The sequence below is a fragment of the Peromyscus californicus genome, unplaced genomic scaffold, assembly GCF_007827085.1.
Source record: "Peromyscus californicus insignis strain IS unplaced genomic scaffold, ASM782708v3 Scaffold_22__1_contigs__length_63687245, whole genome shotgun sequence".
In the NCBI taxonomy this organism is placed as follows: domain Eukaryota; kingdom Metazoa; phylum Chordata; class Mammalia; order Rodentia; family Cricetidae; genus Peromyscus; species Peromyscus californicus.
The window spans coordinates 22,744,562-22,763,096 of NW_026294525.1; the positions used below are offsets into that span (position 1 = coordinate 22,744,562).

The following is an 18,535-nucleotide window of genomic DNA, read 5'->3' on the forward strand; positions in this document are numbered from 1 at the left end:
TGGTGGGACTTTATGGGTGCAGTTTCTGGCATTACTAGAAGACACAATCTCCCAGCAAATTCCCTGATCCTCTGGCTCTTACGGTCTTTCCGTCCCTGATGTTCCCTGAGCCTTGGATGTGGGAATTGTTTTCTAGGTGTATCTATTAGGATTGGGCTCCATAACTTTGCATTTTGTTTGACTGTGGTTTTCTGTAATGGTCTCCAACTATTTCAAATAAAAGTTTCCTTGGCCAGGGATGAGGACCACGCTTATCTGTGGGTATAACAGCAAATATTTAGAATGTAGTTAAAGGTTATGCTGGTTAAGTAAAGTGGTGGTTGTAGGTTCTCCTTCAAGATCTATGATGTCACAAGCCTGGGTAGTTGACTAGGCTTCTGTGACCCAGAGATTTTTAACAAGATTTATTAGCACTCTTTCTGACAAACTCAGTATTTATTAAATATGATTTTTTTTCATCTAGTAATTTCATATTAATCTAATAACCTACAGGTTTTTTAAAAACCACAATCTTCCCCCTTCTACTATAATGCTTAACAATATACCCTATAAACTGCTGGTTTTGATGAAATGTAAACATGTAAACCAGCAGTTTGGGGAAATATTTTGCTTTTATTTTGATGGAGACACCAAACTTTAAAAACTCACTTAAAATTAATGGGAAAATTTATTTTCCAAGAGAGTTTCACCATGTCTTTATTTTAATAGTGAAAATAATTGCCTAGTTTGCAGGGCCATAACTGATTGCCTGTCTGGGCAAAATCACTGCAATTAATTCTGTGCCATTCTTGTTAATATCATTCGAATCTTTGCTTTCAAATCACAGTGGTGCCTGGGAAGGTGCTGCAAAATCAAAGACAAGCATGACAGTGACAGGATCACAGAGATTTGTTGATTTTCAAGAGAAAACCAAACGTGGAGTAAGTCAGGTTAAATCATGTAGCTGTAAATCTGTTGAACTCATTTCCCTCTCCTCGGTGTGAAATCCTCCACCTGGGTGAAAAAGGATCTGTTCTCTGAAACTTCAGAGATAAGAACACGATATGGGAAGAGGATGTCCCATTTCCAGTAGCTACTGCCCAGCTAGAACTGAGAGCATTTCCCCAGTCACAGCTTGTCAGATGTTCACAGGATCTGCTTGGTCTCTGGAGGTAGCTGGCAGGAAGAGTGAGTTGGAATTTTTCCTGATCTACTAAGAATTGAGTTTTCTGTCCCTTTCTTACCTCTTAGTGTAGTGACTATTAGATGGCCAGTCACAGGTATTCAGTGAAAACTGCAAAAAGTTGTTGCCTAAGAATAGCTGTATCTATGGAATCTTGGCCCATTTATGTCTTGGATGAATTTTGCTTTGAGTGCAAAACTGTTCAATGATTTGTCCTCTTTTATTTTTTTCTGAGAGTGCCATGTTTTTTACTTTAGCTTAAGCTCCTAGTACCAAGGGACTTTATTTTCCTCTTCCTTTAAAAAATAAATTTCATTAGTAGAAAAAATTGCAAGTAAGTAAAAAAATCATACAACACAATTAACCAGACCCAAAGTCTATACAACTCAATGATATTTTATGCAGTTAGAATAGGCATTTTGCGGAGCTTCACGTTAAATTTTACACTTTTATTATCGATTATATTTTATGCACTTATCCATCACCCACCCCCCCAAATCCATCCTCTTTTATCACTTGTATTCATTATCTGAATTCAATAGCTTCCTCATCCCCTTATATTAGGCCTTTCTTGTTCTCTTTTCTTCATGTGATACTGTACCCACATGTATGTATAGTCATATATATATATTTGGCTAGATTCCACATATGAGAGAGAATAAGTTTTTTTTTTCTTTCTGAGACTGTGTGACAGTGCTTCTTTTGAATTAATTTCATTTTTTTAAAGAGATGATCATTGATGTGTTGAACTATAGATACATATAGAGTATGGTGTCTTTTTTTGTTTTGGGGGTTGTTGTTTGCTTGTTTGTAGTTGTTGTTGTTGTTTTGACATTACCACCATTCTTCTGATGGTTAGCAGTCATGTTCATTGTCTTTGATGAAATGTCCCATTTAGTGAAGAGTGGAGTGTGACAGGTGGCATTTGAAGTGTTGGCAATGGTTGATTTGAGGCAAGAAGAATCAAGTTTAAAGCAGAAAATAAATCCAGCATTTGCTTAATAATTCACTGTTTGCTGCAGTAGACTCTTATCTGGCCACCCACATTCATCTGCTTGCTGACGTGGCTTCTGCTTCAGTCCCAGAAGCTATTTTTTACACCTTTCGTGTCTTTAGAGGAACCGAGTGGGCCTACTTGCTTGTAATGATTCATATCTTAAAGCGCACAAGGTGTCCTGAAGTTCTGCTTCAGGGATGCAGTAAGGTGGCAAGGGGTCAGGGAGGAGGGAGTGAAATCCCTTTAAATATTTGTAAGAAGTGGTCCAGGAACAAGGCACATTTTGACAGTTGGGGTGTGATTCTTTAGTACTTTTTGCAAAAGTCTTGGAACTGTCTTGGCAGCAATACAGACAGTGTTGTTATTATGGTCTTAAATAGCAAATATACAGTGTCCATCTGTGGGTATGATAGTCATTTTCTTTTAAGACGATATTTTGCTCTGTAGCCCAGATTGACTATTAGAATTTAGTCATCCTCTTGCCTCAGCTTCCTGACTCCTGGGATGGTTGGCCTGCAACACCACACCAAGATGTATAGTCCTATTTTTTTTGTTGGCCTCTTATGTGTAGAGCCATTCCATCTCAGATGATTAATTTGTATATTCAGGTTAAGTAGTTTGATCTTCCTTGCATTGCTTTAGATTAGATTGAGATAAATATGAATTCAAAGTACAACGGAGTCCTTTTCTCCACTTACACACTAGCCTCCATGAAGGCTTTAGATTTTTTTCTTTCTTGGTATTGGATTCCTAGTTAAGAAATTAATTTTAGCACAGAACATAGCAGCTGAAAAGAGGAAATTTTATGAGGTTATCTGACAATATGAAGTTGAGCTGATGACTCTCCATAGAAGCTCTGCAGGAACTCTCTGAAGCTGGAAGGTGGAATGGCAGCCTGGACTGCACTGCCTCAGCTTTCACATCCAGGGCTTTGTAGTTTGATTTGATTTGATGTTGCTCATATATGCGCAGATGCACAGGCATACTTGTGCATGCAGGCATGCATGTGGAGACATGCTTTGGGTGTCCTTCCTTAGGCACTATCTACCTTAGTTTGTGAGACAGTCTCTCCCTGGCTTGGAATTCACCTAGCATGATAGGCTTGCTGTCCAGTGAGACCTGGGATCCACCTTTCCCCACCCCTAGTACTGAGATTAAAAATGTGTACCACTTGGGTTCTAGGGATGCAACTCAGGTCCTTATGCTTGCCAGACAAGCACATTATCAACTAAACTATCTCCCTAGCCCCAGAATATTAAGTTTTTTACTATAGCATTTTTTTTAATTGCTTGTGCTCTGTTACAAGTAATTCCCTCTTAATACAAGTATTCATTCCAAAGATTTATATTGTATTAAAACAAAGGAATTTTTAATTAAAAAGTGTTGTTTTTTGAGAGATATAATCCCAAATTTTATTTCTTGAGCACAGGCAGTTCCTAGGGGTGAAGAATAAGCGAGCACATTAAGTTAACTGTAAGCATCGCATCTTAAATGTTCTTGTTCATCCTTCAGATTTCAAGAAGTTGTGCATGAGCTACAGTGGAGACAGTTGGGAAGCAAAGATGCTTGTGATGCAGTTTATTGATCTCAGGATAGCAGGTTAATGGTTAAATTTATTATTCTCTCCTATCGGTTATACGTATAACTTGAAGAGCAGTTTGGGTCTGCAGTGAACTCCTATACAAACTTCCTGGACCTGATGATGGGTGTCGGTCATTTCGATAGAAATATAGCTTTTGATTCTTTTGATTTCATGGTAGGCCCATCTGAGAGTACTATTTTTCTTGCTGAGCTTATTTCCATGTGAAGTTCTTAGTAATCCTTATAGGAATAACTTTCATAGTATGATGGGAAAAGATGTCACTGGAATTGTGAAATCACAAGTACGAAGTTACAGATGTTTTATGATAGTATGTGAGAAGCACCACGGTAGAATCAAAGTAAGTCATAGGTGTCTTGACTCATCTTTAGTTATGTCCACACTGCAGCCTACTTGGGAAAATATGGCTCTGTTTCCTCTGATATTCTAACACATCAGTTTACACTGCAAGCATGTCAAAGTCCATCAAAGTGATGTTGTAGTGATGTGACTTTCCCAAAGTTGTCCCAGTTGTTTGGCAGGGTTCAACAAGATACATAGTACTCTCCTCCTATTGGTCACTCACCCATCTTAAGAAAGACCAAAGGTATTATTGAGATTTTTGCTAAAGGCAGCACTTTTGCATAATTTAGCTTCCAGGAAAGTACCTTATTGAAGCCATCTCATGGAAATCTGCGTTCATTTGGACTTTGGCACTGGTCATATTGTTTTCGAGAGTTCCTCTTTCTATCACCCGGTACCTTCTGACATTGTTGCTCTCTGATTAGTGTTTCATCATTGTATCATAGCAGTTGGTGGGGACACGGAACACCTACATTTAAGCAGTTGTGATCCAATGTGTGTGTGTGTGTGTGTGTGTGTGTGTGTGTGTGTGTGTGTGTGTGTGGTCTCTTCTCTACTACACAGGACCTCTTGTAGCCCAGGCTTCCCTATGTAGCAAAGGATGACCTTGAACTGCTGACCCTCCTGCCTCCTGAGTGCTGGAATTACATAGTGAAGGACACTATGCCTAAGCTCATGTTTCTTTCTTTCTTTCTTTCTTTCTTTCTTTCTTTCTTTCTTTCTTTCTTTCTTTCTTTCTTTCTTTCTTTCTTTCTTTCTCTCTCTCTCTCTCTCTCTCTCTCCCTCCCTCCCTCCCTCCCTCCCTCCCTCCCTCCCTCCCTTCCCTCCCTCCCTCCCTCCCTCCTTCCCTCCTTTCTTTTCTTTTCTCTTTTCTCTTTTCTCTTTTCTCTTTTCTTTTCTTTCTTTCTTTCTTGACAGAGTTTCTTTGTGTAGCTTTGGAGCCCGTCCTGGAACTCTATAGACCAGGCTGTCCTCAAACTCACAGAGATCCACCTGTCTCTGCCAGCTCATAGGTTTTCAAAAAATATTTTATTAATGATCCATAGCAGCAGAAAAGTCCATATACTTGTTTGTAAGTACAGTGCCACCCAATTCTCCAAAACAATAAGAACAACACACAATATCTAAGAAGCCGTCTTGATTTTAAGCAATGTCTTATTAGTAAAATATCAGGGCAAGGAGGCTGAGCTTGTTACCTGCTGTCCTTTCCCTACCTGGGATGTAATTATCTAGTGATGGCCACTCGACCTTTGCTACCACTTAACTAAGGATTAATTTCCTACGGTAAACTTTTTTCCGAGATACTGTTTTTTCCCAGCCAAGAGCAAATTGGTAAGGTAGGTCTCCACCCCTGCGCAGAGCCAGCCCGCCTGTCTTGCTGCCTATCTCTCCCTCCCTTCCATGCTGTGTCACATCCTTGGCTCAGGTTTCCTTCACACACACACAACACACACACACACACACACACACACACACACACACACACACACACACACCCTGAAACAGCCATGCGGAGACGAATACCCTTTCAATATCACTATCTTCTCAAAAGCCCCCGCTGTCAGGCAAGGATGGTACGTGGCGTCCCTGACACAAAGACACCTTTAGGCTGTTACACTATCCACAGGAACCCCTAAGGCCATATGCTCTAAATTTTATCCTCAGTGCACTGAAAACACTGGGGGAAATTTTAAATGTGAATGTGAGACTGTGCTTAGAATATCGAGTCCTTTGTTGGCAGTGGATGCCAAAAATGACTTTGTGTGGGTTTGGCCATAAAAAGAAATCCCAGTGAATAAAATGATAACTAGCTGTTTTCTTTTCATATAAGAATTGCTCTGCTGTTGAATTTTTTAGCATATTAATCGATTGGGGAAAACTGGTATTTATATTCAACGGTGCTTTTTGAAATTATGAAAAAAATGGATGTATAGGATCATAAATAATCTAGCTGTAACTAATGAAGTTGCTATAGAGCTTTGTGGCTTTAAGGAGATCTATATCAAAAGAAGTTAAACTAAAATCCTAATATATGCAATGATACATTTGGTAATTTGAAATAATATTAGGTGAAAAAAATATTTTCCTGGGATCAATGATCCATTTGATGTGTATTTTCTCTCTATTATAATCTCCTCCCTAATATACTCTCCTATAATAAAATATTTCCCCATTTATGACCATCAGCATACATTTTAGTAATAAAATATAAACCAATAAATTTATTTATTTATTTTAGAAAATTAAACCTCTTAGTGAAAATACCAGTTAAGAATAACAACAAAAGACATGTCTTTATCAAATGCTAGATTGAACTCAGAAAGCCTTGTGTTTTTTTAGAGTGAATTCCTTTCCTTGGCTTAAGTGAGGAAGAACAGCACAGAAACTTTTGAGTCTACCCAGAGCCTGCTTGGGTGTAAAGGAAAAAGCTCTACCACATGCGGTCAATGGCCAGTGATGCGCGTCATTTCGATTACATTTTATTTTCATGTCCAAGAAAAAGCAGCTCTAGACAAGCAGTTCATAAAACCCTCCATGTCTGTAATATCTATCAATGTGATCCTGAAATTCCCTGAGGGACCAGTACTGCTTGCCCTCTCCAACCTCTCCCAGTCTCAGAAACTTCCAGTGACTTATGAGCAGCAGTGAATGGAAGGCTACTTAAAAATAGTGCTGGGGAGGACAGTGGAAACTCAGATATGTATAAAATCATATGATCATATGTAAAGGGTTTGTATGGAATGGGACTTCTTCCTAACGATCTCTCTCTCTCTCTCTCTCTCTCTCTCTCTCTCTCTCTCTCTCTCTCTCTCTCTCTCTCACTGTGTGTGTGTGTGTGTGTGTGTGTGTGTGTGTGTGTGTGTTTGTAGTATATGTGACCTCCTGTACCATGCTTTTTTACATGGCTGCTAGGGGACTGAACTCATGTTCTCATGCTTGCCAAACACTCTTTCTTCCTTACTGAGTTATCTCCCAAGCTCCCTCCTTAGTCACACTCTCAAGCATTTGACTGAAATGAGAAGAAGGTGGACTGTGCCTTTAGAAGAATATGGATCAGCGCGTCCTTGTGCTGGGAGGTCCACTCTTCCTGAGGGACCTGGGAGTTGGAAGGAAAGTCTTGGAAATGGTGTTTCTGGATTAAATCGTGGGGCATCCCAAGGAGCTTATCCAGAGAGTCTGCTGTTGAATTGTATATGACACTTTCCCTCCACTTTTTGAAGTCTATTTTCAGAATAGGCTTGGTTTTTGATAGGAGTTTTATTTGGTGTGTTGGGTGTTTTGTCCTCGGTAAGGATGTGTCTAGTTACTGGTATAATAGTTTTAATTGGTTGCTATAAAACGAAATGGTAGCTGTCTGATTTAGAAAGATAAGTACCTCATTCTCAAATGAAAACATGAGTACATTATAGTCTTTTCTTTTCATAAAAATCTGTCCTTATTTCACTTGAAGTTTCTGTTATAGCAAAATTACATATTGTATGTCATCCAAAGAATGGGAAGTGATAAATGCTAATTTTCACTTCTGGGGTTGATATTTTCCTTTAAAGTAATGATCTTCAAAGAACAAAGGAGAGCAATTTGTCTTGAAGGTTTCCAATGTTCTCACAAGGCACTGCCTAAGTCATACTTAGAACACTATTTAAATTATGGACATTTCCCCCTAAGGAGTCACATTTGTGGCTATTTTCTTCATCTCCAACCTGCAAAGGTCAGATATTTTCTTCGAGAACCTTTGACGCTTGAGGGTTTCAAATAGTGACAGTGATTGAAACTTTGGAGTTACATGAAAATACTTAGGGAAAAAGATGGAAGATCGAGTATTTTAAGTTGTGATGAGACTTAGTGGTGAGTGCCTATGAGACATGTGGTGGTCAGAGGTCACCCAAGCTTGAATTGGATTCCAGCTCCTGCTCTCCGTCTCTCGATGTCTTCCTCCTCTGTGCAGCAGATGTAATAATTCTATAGTCTAGAAGTGTCATAGACACCAAGTGAGATAACATATATGAAATCTTTTGAGTTTTATACCTGTGTTGGTGTAGAACAAATACATAGTGATTGACGGCTACTGTTGTCACAGCAGCTTGACTTTTCCTCACCTGAAGTGCTCAGAACCAGTACAAAGTGTTAGCTTTTTCAGAAATTCTGGAATATTTGAATACACACACCCTACACACACACACGGGGAGAGAGAGAGAGAGAGAGAGAGAGAGAGAGAGAGAGAGAGAGAGAGAGAGAGAGAGAGAATATATCTGGGAATTCAAGTGTAAATTCATTTATATTTCATGTATGAATTATACATATGGCCTGAAGATAATTTTATATAATATTTTTAGTGTATCTGCCTTTGAGTGCAACTTATCACACGAGGCCAGGAATGAAAATTTTTACCCCTTGGCATCATGTTGGTGCCCAGAAGGTTCCATATTTTGGAGTGTTTTGAATTTCAGATTTCTTCCAAGCAATGTTCAAGCAGTGTTAGCGTTGGGGCTGTAGTCATTGATCAATATAAATATAAAATATTAAACCTAGGAAGTAAATTGAAAATTATTTCAAGCTCTGAATCCCAATTGAGGATGTGCATACTTCTTCATGAATCACAGGCAAATTCTACTTACATTTTAGATGGTGATGCTTGCCTCTCAAAGTCCCAAATAGGCTTTATCTACAGGAGTCTTTAACTATTGAACTATACACAGAATCTCACCAGTTTAGGGGCAATACCATGCATTTTTATTAGTCTCATGCCTGGAATTGATTGAAGTAAATTTTCATTGAAATACTTTGAGGTCATCACTTTTCTTTAAAATTAGGAAAATCACTGTGAGGGGACAAAGGTCAATTCAGTGTAAAACTTCCCAACAAATCAACATTAATATGTGTGTGGTTTATTTTCTAAACAGGTGATTTGAAGATCTATTTATTGTATGCATAAGGCTTACTACTCTAGGACAGCACATTGTAAAATAATCTTTGTTGTTGTTTTAGAGCACATAGCATCCTTAGTGCTCATCCTTAGACTCTTATCCTTAGTGCACTGAACATTATCTTTGTACAATAATGCTGTAGTTTGATGGGTTGGTGGGTATTTTTCCTAATGGTGTTTGTTTTGTATACAGGACGCGTCAGGACAATCATGCCCATGAAAACTCTAAACTGTTCAGGTAACTTCTTCATTTTTAAATGACCCTTTAAACTGTCCTCCAAGCAGGCTTTGTTTTCCAGATTATGAAGGCTTTAGAACTATTCTGTTAAGACACTTTGATATGATTTCACCAAAGTTCTTTGGTGATCTTTGTGTCTTCTATCTAGCTTTGATCTAGCTTTGCTGGTTGCTGTTTTCAAGCTATAAACATACCTATGTGTTGTATTAACATATTATATAAAATCCCATGTAGTTATATTTTGTTCCATATGCATTACATAAAATTGATTGTTTATTATTTACTTTTATATTTTATATTAATACAGATATATAAGTATAATTTATTTTAAGCTATAGAATTACACAATGTACTTCTGCATGCAAGCAATAAAATTTGGCTAGAAATAGCTTTCAAGTCTCTAATTAAGGTTTTAAAAATCATATATTATAAATAATATTTAACAATACACTGTCCTTCAAATGCTTTGGGATGTGGATGGTGGCTGGAACCCAGGGCTTCATAGATGCTAAGCACGTTGCTTTGCCACTGAGCTTAGGCTTCACATTTACTTCTTAAACAAAATCAAGGAGTATTTATGAAACTTGTTAGCACATTGGCCATGGAAGAAATTTATACTTGTGACATAACTCTGGGTTTGAAATTAATATCATTTACTTAGGTAATTAATGCAATGTCTGTAAATAACTTATTGGAATGGAAAACATTTTATTTTATCCAACTTCAGGCTGATGGTTGAGCATTGGTCTTGCTATCTGATTTGGTGATTCTTATGACAACTTGCTTTCTTGTCCTTCAGGTCATTGTACTTTAGTGAAGCTGGCTGTTGAACTTTGCTGTAGTTGATGGGAAAAATTTCTCCTGGACTTTTCCGCACCCTAATTTCATCCTAGTTGAAAAATATTCAAATGCCATAAGGAACCTTTGTAGCTTTGCGCTTTGCTTTCAAAGATGGACATTTCTAGGATGGAGAGAACTGTACTATAGCTTAGTTCAAGGACATTGCCATCCAATGCCCACTGACTACAGTGTGAATGTGGAAGGTTCCAGAGAGAGGGAACAAGCCACAAGTTTGCAGACAACCAGGAACATGGAAGCAACCCAGATTTAAAAAGCACAGCCTTGGAGACACTCCATGAGTCTGCTTGGCTTCCAGGCAAAGTAGCACTTAAGACCTTGTGTAACAAAATGGACAGTGGGGATACGGCTCTAGGACAAGAAGCTACCTCAAGGTCTGGAGAAACTGACAGTGTGTCAGGTGGATGGAGGCAGGAACAATCAGCTGTTATTAAGATGAGCACTTTCGGCAGTCAGGAAGGACAGCGGCAGCCACAAATAGATCCCGAGCAAATCGGAAATGCAGCATCAGCACAACTGTTCGGTGCTGGGAAGCTGGCCTCGCCTGGCGAGGGGCTACATCAAGTCACAGAGAAGCAATACCCACCACACCGTCCGAGCCCCTACCCATGCCAACATTCCCTCTCCTTCCCTCAGCACTCATTGCCACAGGGCGTCATGCACAGCAACAAGCCGCACCAGAGCCTAGAAGGCCCTCCCTGGCTTTTCCCTGGCCCCTTGCCATCTGTTGCCTCTGAGGACTTATTTCCTTTCCCTATCCACAGCCATGGCAGTGGCTATCCTAGAAAGAAGATCTCAAGTCTCAACCCTGCTTACAGCCAATACTCCCAGAAAAGTATTGAACAGGCAGAAGATGCTCATAGGAAAGAACACAAACCCAAAAAGCCTGGCAAATATATCTGCCCATACTGTAGCAGGGCATGTGCCAAACCAAGCGTCCTAAAGAAACACATCAGGTCCCATACTGGTGAGCGGCCATACCCATGTATACCTTGTGGTTTCTCTTTCAAGACAAAGAGCAATTTGTACAAGCACAGGAAGTCTCATGCCCATGCAATTAAGGCTGGATTGGTACCTTTCACAGAGTCATCTGTATCTAAATTGGACCTTGAGGCTGGTTTTATTGATGTAGAAGCAGAGATACATTCGGATGGCGAGCAGAGTACAGACACGGATGAGGAGAGCTCTTTATTTGCTGAGACTTCTGACAAAATGAGCCCTGGCCCTCCCATCCCATTGGATATTGCTAGCAGAGGTGGCTACCATGGGTCCTTGGAAGAATCCTTGGGCGGTCCGATGAAGGTGCCAATTTTGATTATCCCCAAAAGCGGGATACCACTACCTAGTGAAAGCTCTCCGTATCTGGGCTCTGACATGCTCCCAAATCCATCTCTGCATGCGAAGGCTGATGACTCTCACACAGTGAAACAGAAACTGGCACTCAGGCTGTCTGAGAAGAAAGGACAAGACTCTGAGCCGTCCCTCAACCTCCTGAGTCCGCACAGCAAAGGAAGCACCGACTCGGGCTACTTTTCCCGCTCGGAAAGTGCAGAGCAGCAAATAAGCCCACCCAACACAAATGCAAAGTCTTACGAAGAGATCATCTTTGGAAAATACTGTCGACTTAGCCCGAGGAACACACTCAGTGTGACGCCCACAGGTCAGGAGCGCACCACCACCATGGGGCGGAGAGGCATCATGGAACCATTACCTCATGTCAACACCAGGTTGGAGGTCAAGATGTTTGAAGATCCTGTCTCACAGCTGATTCCCGGCAAAGGAGAAATGGACCCTGGTCAAGCAAGCATGCTGAAGCCCACGAAATTCAACACTGAGTGTAGGCAACCACAGGCCATCCCATCATCCATCAGGAATGAAGGAAAACTTTACCCAGGAAACTTCCCAGGCAGCAATCCAGTTCTCTTAGAGGCGCCCGTGGACTCTTCACCCCTTATTAGAAGCAACTCAATGCCAACTTCCTCAGCAACTAACTTAAGTATCCCTCCTTCTCTGAGAGGAAGTCACTCGTTTGATGAACGGATGACAGGGTCAGATGATGTGTTCTATCCCGGCACTGTAGGCATACCTCCTCAGCGCATGTTAAGGCGACAAGCGGCATTCGAGCTGCCATCAGTACAGGAGGGGCACATGGAGTCTGAGCACCCTCCCAGGATGCCCAAGAGCCTTTCCAGCTCATCTCTGAAAGAAAAGAAATTGGCTCCTGGAGACAGGGTTGGGTATGACTATGATGTCTGCCGTAAACCGTATAAGAAATGGGAAGACTCCGAAACACCAAAACAAAGCTACAGGGACATCTCTTGCTTAAGTTCTTTCAAGCATGGAGGAGAATACTTTATGGACCCCTCCATACCATTGCAGGGAGTGCCAACCATGTTTGGGACTACCTGTGAGAACAGAAAACGCAGGAAAGAGAAGAGTGTAGGGGATGAGGAGGATGCTCCCATGATTTGTGGTGGCATGGGAAGTGCTCCCGTGAGCATGATGTCTTCCGAGTATGACCCCAAGATGCAGGAAGGAGGAAGGAGTAGCTTCGCCATGACAGGCCACGAGAACCTTCCTCACGGTCACTCTGAGCGTTTTGACCCAGCTCGACCCCAGCTATCATCTGGAAGTCCATCTCTTGGGTCAGAGGATTTGCCCTCAGCTGCTGATCCTGACAAGATGTCAGACCTGAGCAGGAAGCCTCCTGGAAACGTGATTTCAGTGATTCAGCACACAAATTCACTGAGCCGGCCCAATTCCTTTGAAAGGTCCGAGTCAGCAGAAATGGTGGCCTGTACACAGGACAAGACCCCTTCACCCTCTGAGACAGGTGACAGTGAGATTATGGAAGCCCCTATAAGCCCAGAATGGGCCCCTCCAGGAGATGGGGCAGAGAGTGGAAGCAAGCCAACCCCTTCACAGCAGGTGCCACAGCCGTCCTACCATACACAGCCCAGGCTTGTTCGCCAGCACAACATCCAGGTTCCCGAAATTAGAGTCACAGAGGAACCTGATAAACCTGAGAAGGAGAAGGAGGCTCCTGCCAAGGAGCAAGAGAAGCCTGTGGAGGAATTCCAGTGGCCCCAGAGAAGTGAGACCCTTTCCCAGCTCCCTGCTGAGAAGTTGCCTCCCAAAAAGAAACGCTTGCGGCTGGCAGACATGGAGCATTCCTCCGGGGAGTCCAGTTTTGAATCCACAGGCACTGGCCTCTCTCGAAGTCCCAGCCAAGAAAGCAACTTATCCCACAGTTCCAGCTTCTCAATGTCCTTTGAGAGAGAAGAAACGCTTAAGCTCGCTGCACCCCCTAAGCAGGATGAGAGTGGGAAACATTCTGAGTTTTTGACTGTCCCCGCGGGTACATACTCATTATCTGTCCCAGGTCATCACCACCAGAAAGAAATGAGGCGTTGCTCCTCCGAGCAAATGCCTTGTCCTCATCCAACAGAAGTCCCAGAAATACGGAGTAAATCATTTGATTACGGGAATCTGTCCCATGCTCCGGTGTCGGGAGCGTCCCCGTCCACATTATCACCATCCCGGGAGAGGAAGAAATGCTTTCTGGTGCGACAGGCTTCCTTCAGTGGCTCCCCAGAAATCGCCCAAGGTGAAGCCGGTGTGGACCCCAGCGTCAAGCAGGAGCAGATGGAGCAGCTGCATGCTGGCCTCAGGGCTGCCTGGTCCTCTGTGCTCGCGCCCCTCCCAGGGGATGACCCAGGCAAGCAGGTGGTCGGTCCCTGTGGCCAGTTGAGCTCAGGGCCACCACTCCACCTTGCCCAACCACAGATCATGCACATGGACAGTCAGGAATCTCTGAGGAATCCGTTGATGCAACCAACATCCTACATGGCCAGCAAGCACTTACCCGAGCAGCCGCATCTGTTCCCACATCAAGACACAGTCCCATTTTCTCCTACCCAGAATGCCTTGTTTCAGTTTCAGTACCCGACTGTCTGTATGGTTCATTTGCCAGCTCAGCAGCCTCCCTGGTGGCAGGCGCACTTCCCCCATCCCTTTGCCCCACACCCTCAGAGCAGCTACAGCAAGCCTTCTTTCCAAGCTGACGTTCATTCTAGCTACCCCTTAGAGCACGTAGCAGAACACACTGGAAAGAAATCTGCTGACTATGCACATGCAAAAGAGCAGACTTACCCGTGTTACTCCGGAACATCAGGGCTACACTCCAAGAACCTCCCTCCGAAGTTTCCGTCAGACCCGAGCAGTAAATCCACTGAAACGCCCACCGAGCAGCTTCTTCGAGAAGATTTTGCCTCCGAAAATGCCGGGCCTTTGCAGTCCCTCCCGGGAACGGTGGTTCCAGTTCGGATCCAGACCCACGTTCCATCCTACGGCAGTGTCATGTACACAAGCATTTCTCAGATACTTGGACAGAATAGCCCCGCGATTGTCATATGCAAGGTTGATGAGAATATGACCCAAAGAACACTGGTAACCAACGCAGCCATGCAAGGGATAGGATTGAACATAGCCCAAGTGCTTGGGCAGCACACAGGCTTGGAAAAATACCCTCTTTGGAAAGTACCTCAGACCTTACCTCTGGGCTTAGAATCCTCCATCCCCCTGTGTCTACCTTCCACCTCGGACAGCGCAGCCTCTCTTGGAGGAAGCAAGAGGATGCTGTCTCCAGCCAGCAGTTTGGAGCTCTTCATGGAAACAAAGCAGCAAAAACGGGTGAAGGAGGAGAAGATGTACGGGCAGATTGTGGAAGAGCTCAGTGCGGTGGAGCTAACCAACTCAGACATCAAGAAGGGCCTCTCCCGCCCCCAGAAGCCCCAGCTAGTGAGGCAAGGGTGTGCTTCGGAGCCAAAGGATGGCTCCCAGTCGAGGTCATCTTCCTTCTCCTCCCTGTCGCCTTCCTCTTCTCAAGACCATCCGTCTGCCAGCGGGCCTTTTCCTCCCAACAGGGAGATACTTCCGGGTTCCAGGGCACCTCCACGACGGAAGTTCAGCGGGCCGTCAGAAAGCAGAGAGTCCTCCGATGAGTTGGACATCGACGAGACTGCATCAGACATGAGCGTGAGCCCTCAGAGCTCTTCCCTGCCCGCTGGAGTTAGTCAGCAGGAAGAGGAAGGGAAGACCCGCAGGCTGCCTGTCGGCATGCTAGTTCACATGGCCTCTGGCCCTGGAGGAACTGTGGCAAATTCCACCTTTTTTTTCACAGACGTGGCAGATTTCCAGCAGATCCTTCAGTTCCCCAGTCTGCGGACAACAACTACTGTGAGTTGGTGCTTCTTAAATTATACAAAACCCAATTTCGTGCAACAGGCCACCTTCAAATCCTCAGTTTATGCTTCATGGTGCGTTAGTTCCTGTAACCCAAACCCATCAGGATTGAACACCAAGACCACGCTGGCCCTTCTGAGATCCAAACAAAAAATCACTGCAGAAATTTATACTCTGGCTGCTATGCACAGTCCCGGAACTGGCAAGCTCACATCCTCCAGTGCTTGGAAGCAGTTTGCACAGGTAAGGACAGACCCAGGGTTAGAAAGCACAGTGTGTTAAGGGTCTAATACCAGGCAGACTGTACAGTGAAGGGTAGGAGGTCTAAAACTTAAAACATACTAGGGAATATTTGGTAATCTGCTCTTACCTAGAGATGGAGAAGCCATAGCCTGCCCTGAGCTCTGAGGGCTCCCAGGAAAGCCTCAAAGGATGGGAGTGCCTCCTTCATCCCAGACATGGGAAATTCTGGTACTGGGACTAATGTCTATTGGTCCTCCTGAGTGATAACATCTTAATGTCCATTGGTCACTTTTCCTCTGTCCTCCTGAGTGATAACACAGACGTGAGGAATTCAGGGGCTTATGAAATGGGGAAATAAAGATTGGGAAAGAAGTATGAAGGGTGTTGGAGCTCAGATTAGCAAATGCTATCAATAATCCAAGGGTGTCTTTGGCTGAAATTTATATTCTATATATCTTTTTCAAAAACGACTTCCTCCAGTTATTATTATTGGCTGGTTTGCTCCTAAACAGTTAGCCCTTACACATAAAAATTTAAAATATGAATAAGCCAAATTAATAACAAAGAAAATAGAGATTTAAAAGAATATATTTCTCATGTATGTCACTGATTATTTTGCCTTCAGTGGTTTTTGAAACTATGTCTTAATACGGATGGTTTGGCTTGCTATTTCAAAATGTAGACTGTGCCTTGGAAGTCTCTGTCAACATTGGGCAGAGAAAGTGAGAACTAACCAATGTCTGTGCACTTAAGAAAGACATTGAATTCACTATATGGGAACTCATTTTCCCTCTAATTTCCACCCCCCCCATCCCAGTGTCCTTTGTTTTCTGCAATCAACCCATAGCCTTTTATTATGGAACTTAATAAAGTTCAGAGGGGACAGAAGTGTGGGATGTGTAGGCCAGGATATCCTGGAGAAAGCACATGAAATGATTCTCTCTTTTGACCTACAGGTGAAGCCTGATGCACCCTTCTTGTTCGGCAGCAAACTAGAAAGAAAATTAGTGGGGAATGTCTTAAAGGAAAGAGGAAAAGGAGAGATTCACGGAGATAAAGATCTTGGATCCAAACAAGCCGAGCCAATCCGAATTAAGATCTTTGAAGGGGGGTAAGGAACACATAAGCCCAAATGTAAAATGTTTGGTTGTAAATTGGTATGAATGGTCCTGAATGTTTGCCTGTGGTAAATAGTACGTGCTCTTGCAGAAGAAGTTCAAAGGCAGTTTCCTTTCCCAGTCAAATTGATGAACCCTGACTGGGAAAAGATAACAACTACAATCATTTTCTTCTAGATTGTCCTCAGTGATCCTGGTCCCACTATGCATGGAGTCTCTCTGCCTTGAGTTTTCACATCTCTAATTTTATATGAAACCTTCTACATTGGCAGCCTCTTGGCGTCCCTTAAGTTCCTTTGTTCTTTAATATTTTATGGGTATTTGGGTTACTACGAGGGCATATTTGTATTCCGTGTTGATGTTAGTGGAATCATGCATACTTCTGTATATTTCTAAGAAAGCATTTCTTTAACTGAAGACTTTCATGGGATACTGACAGTTTCACTACCCATGTCCTTTTATGCTCTTGATTCAAGTCAGAGTATCATATTGCATTTAATTCCCCGTGTTCTCTCTCTCTATTGGTGTATAACAACCTCTTCTCAAATGTTCTGAGCCATTGAAACTCAAGTAGTAAGGTCCAATGGTTTTCTTTTGTATAATTAAGAAAATGTATGTGCATGTAATAGCTAGTTTTACATTTCAATAGAAATATATTATTTGATGTAATCCATGGGAGAAATCCAGATCTATGATTTTGGCTAAAGAAATTTTTTTTAATTACATTTTGGGGATTATGTCATTAGTCTTAACTCACCAACCTATCAATAAATTACATACTTTCATGAACATACTTTTATTTCAATAGTGTTTGAAGGATAAAATAATGTTATCTTTTACTATAGAAATATTGACTGTTAGGGGCATAAAATTTCTCATAGTTCTACCAATTTGGAGTTGTTTATGATAGTTGAGTTGCCCTTGGATTTTTGCCCTGTTTAGGCCTTAAGTCTTTTCACTACAATTGCGTGTATGCATGAACTTGGCCTCAATAGTTTTTGATATCCCTCATTTCATTACACAAATGAGAAGAACGTGCAATTTTTTTCCCGGAGAGACAGAGTGGTCTCTGTGACTCGGTCGCCATAGTTTTATGCAGCAGCCTTCTTCAGAATAGTGCACATGTACCACTAGCTTCCAGCTGCCATCAGGATTACTGTGTGCTGGGGGAATCCACCTCCACTCACAGAAAACATGAGTCAAAGCATGCCTGAGAGCCTCTCGTTGCTGTGTTTTGATGATTCAGAAAGGTTGTACAAGTATTTTATTTTATTTTTTTTTTATTCCTTGCCCAATCATTTTTAAATCTCTGAACCAATTCTCTACCAATTTCTGACACCTAGGCATTCATTCCAAACAGTATGTTCCCACCTCCTATATTGTTGATTGTAGAATGGTAACAACAACAAAGAATTACTGACCAGATCATCCACGTTATCTAATTGACAGGGTTAATAAGTGTTTCTTTAATTACTCTTTTTCAAATTCCATTATGTATCAGGTAGATTTGTGGGTCTGCATAAATGTTTAAAGAGTCCATCGGAACACATTCTCCCCATATATAGATTTATGTAGAATTTTACTTTATTTCATTTTGGAAATGAGTTAATCATAAGACATTGAAAATAAACTCTTTCATTTGAGGAAAAAGTGTGTTTCTAATCAATTGTGATGACAGGCTATAGATAAAGCTGGAGTAACCTTCCCTGAAGAGTATTGGCTTTCTGTAAAATCACCGTATCCTCTTAAGCAGTTTCACTTCCTTAGGAACAGATAACAAAATTGAATGGAAGAGAATATTTTCATAGC

At 42.1% G+C, this 18,535-nt stretch overlaps 1 protein-coding gene across 9 annotated transcripts in view; it reads left to right on the plus strand.

Moving 5' to 3' along the window:
* Positions 1 to 18,535, plus strand: part of Hivep2 (HIVEP zinc finger 2) — a 192,295-nt gene that overhangs the window by 161,230 nt on the left and 12,530 nt on the right. For all 9 annotated transcript variants that reach the window (XM_052751085.1, XM_052751092.1, XM_052751087.1 and 6 more), the window contains 3 exons: positions 9,219 to 9,263; positions 10,063 to 15,608; positions 16,565 to 16,719. In XM_052751085.1, the coding sequence (XP_052607045.1) occupies positions 10,452 to 15,608; positions 16,565 to 16,719 (5,312 nt within the window). In that variant the 5' untranslated portion in view covers positions 9,219 to 9,263; positions 10,063 to 10,451. The remainder of the gene's footprint in view (positions 1 to 9,218; positions 9,264 to 10,062; positions 15,609 to 16,564; positions 16,720 to 18,535) is intronic.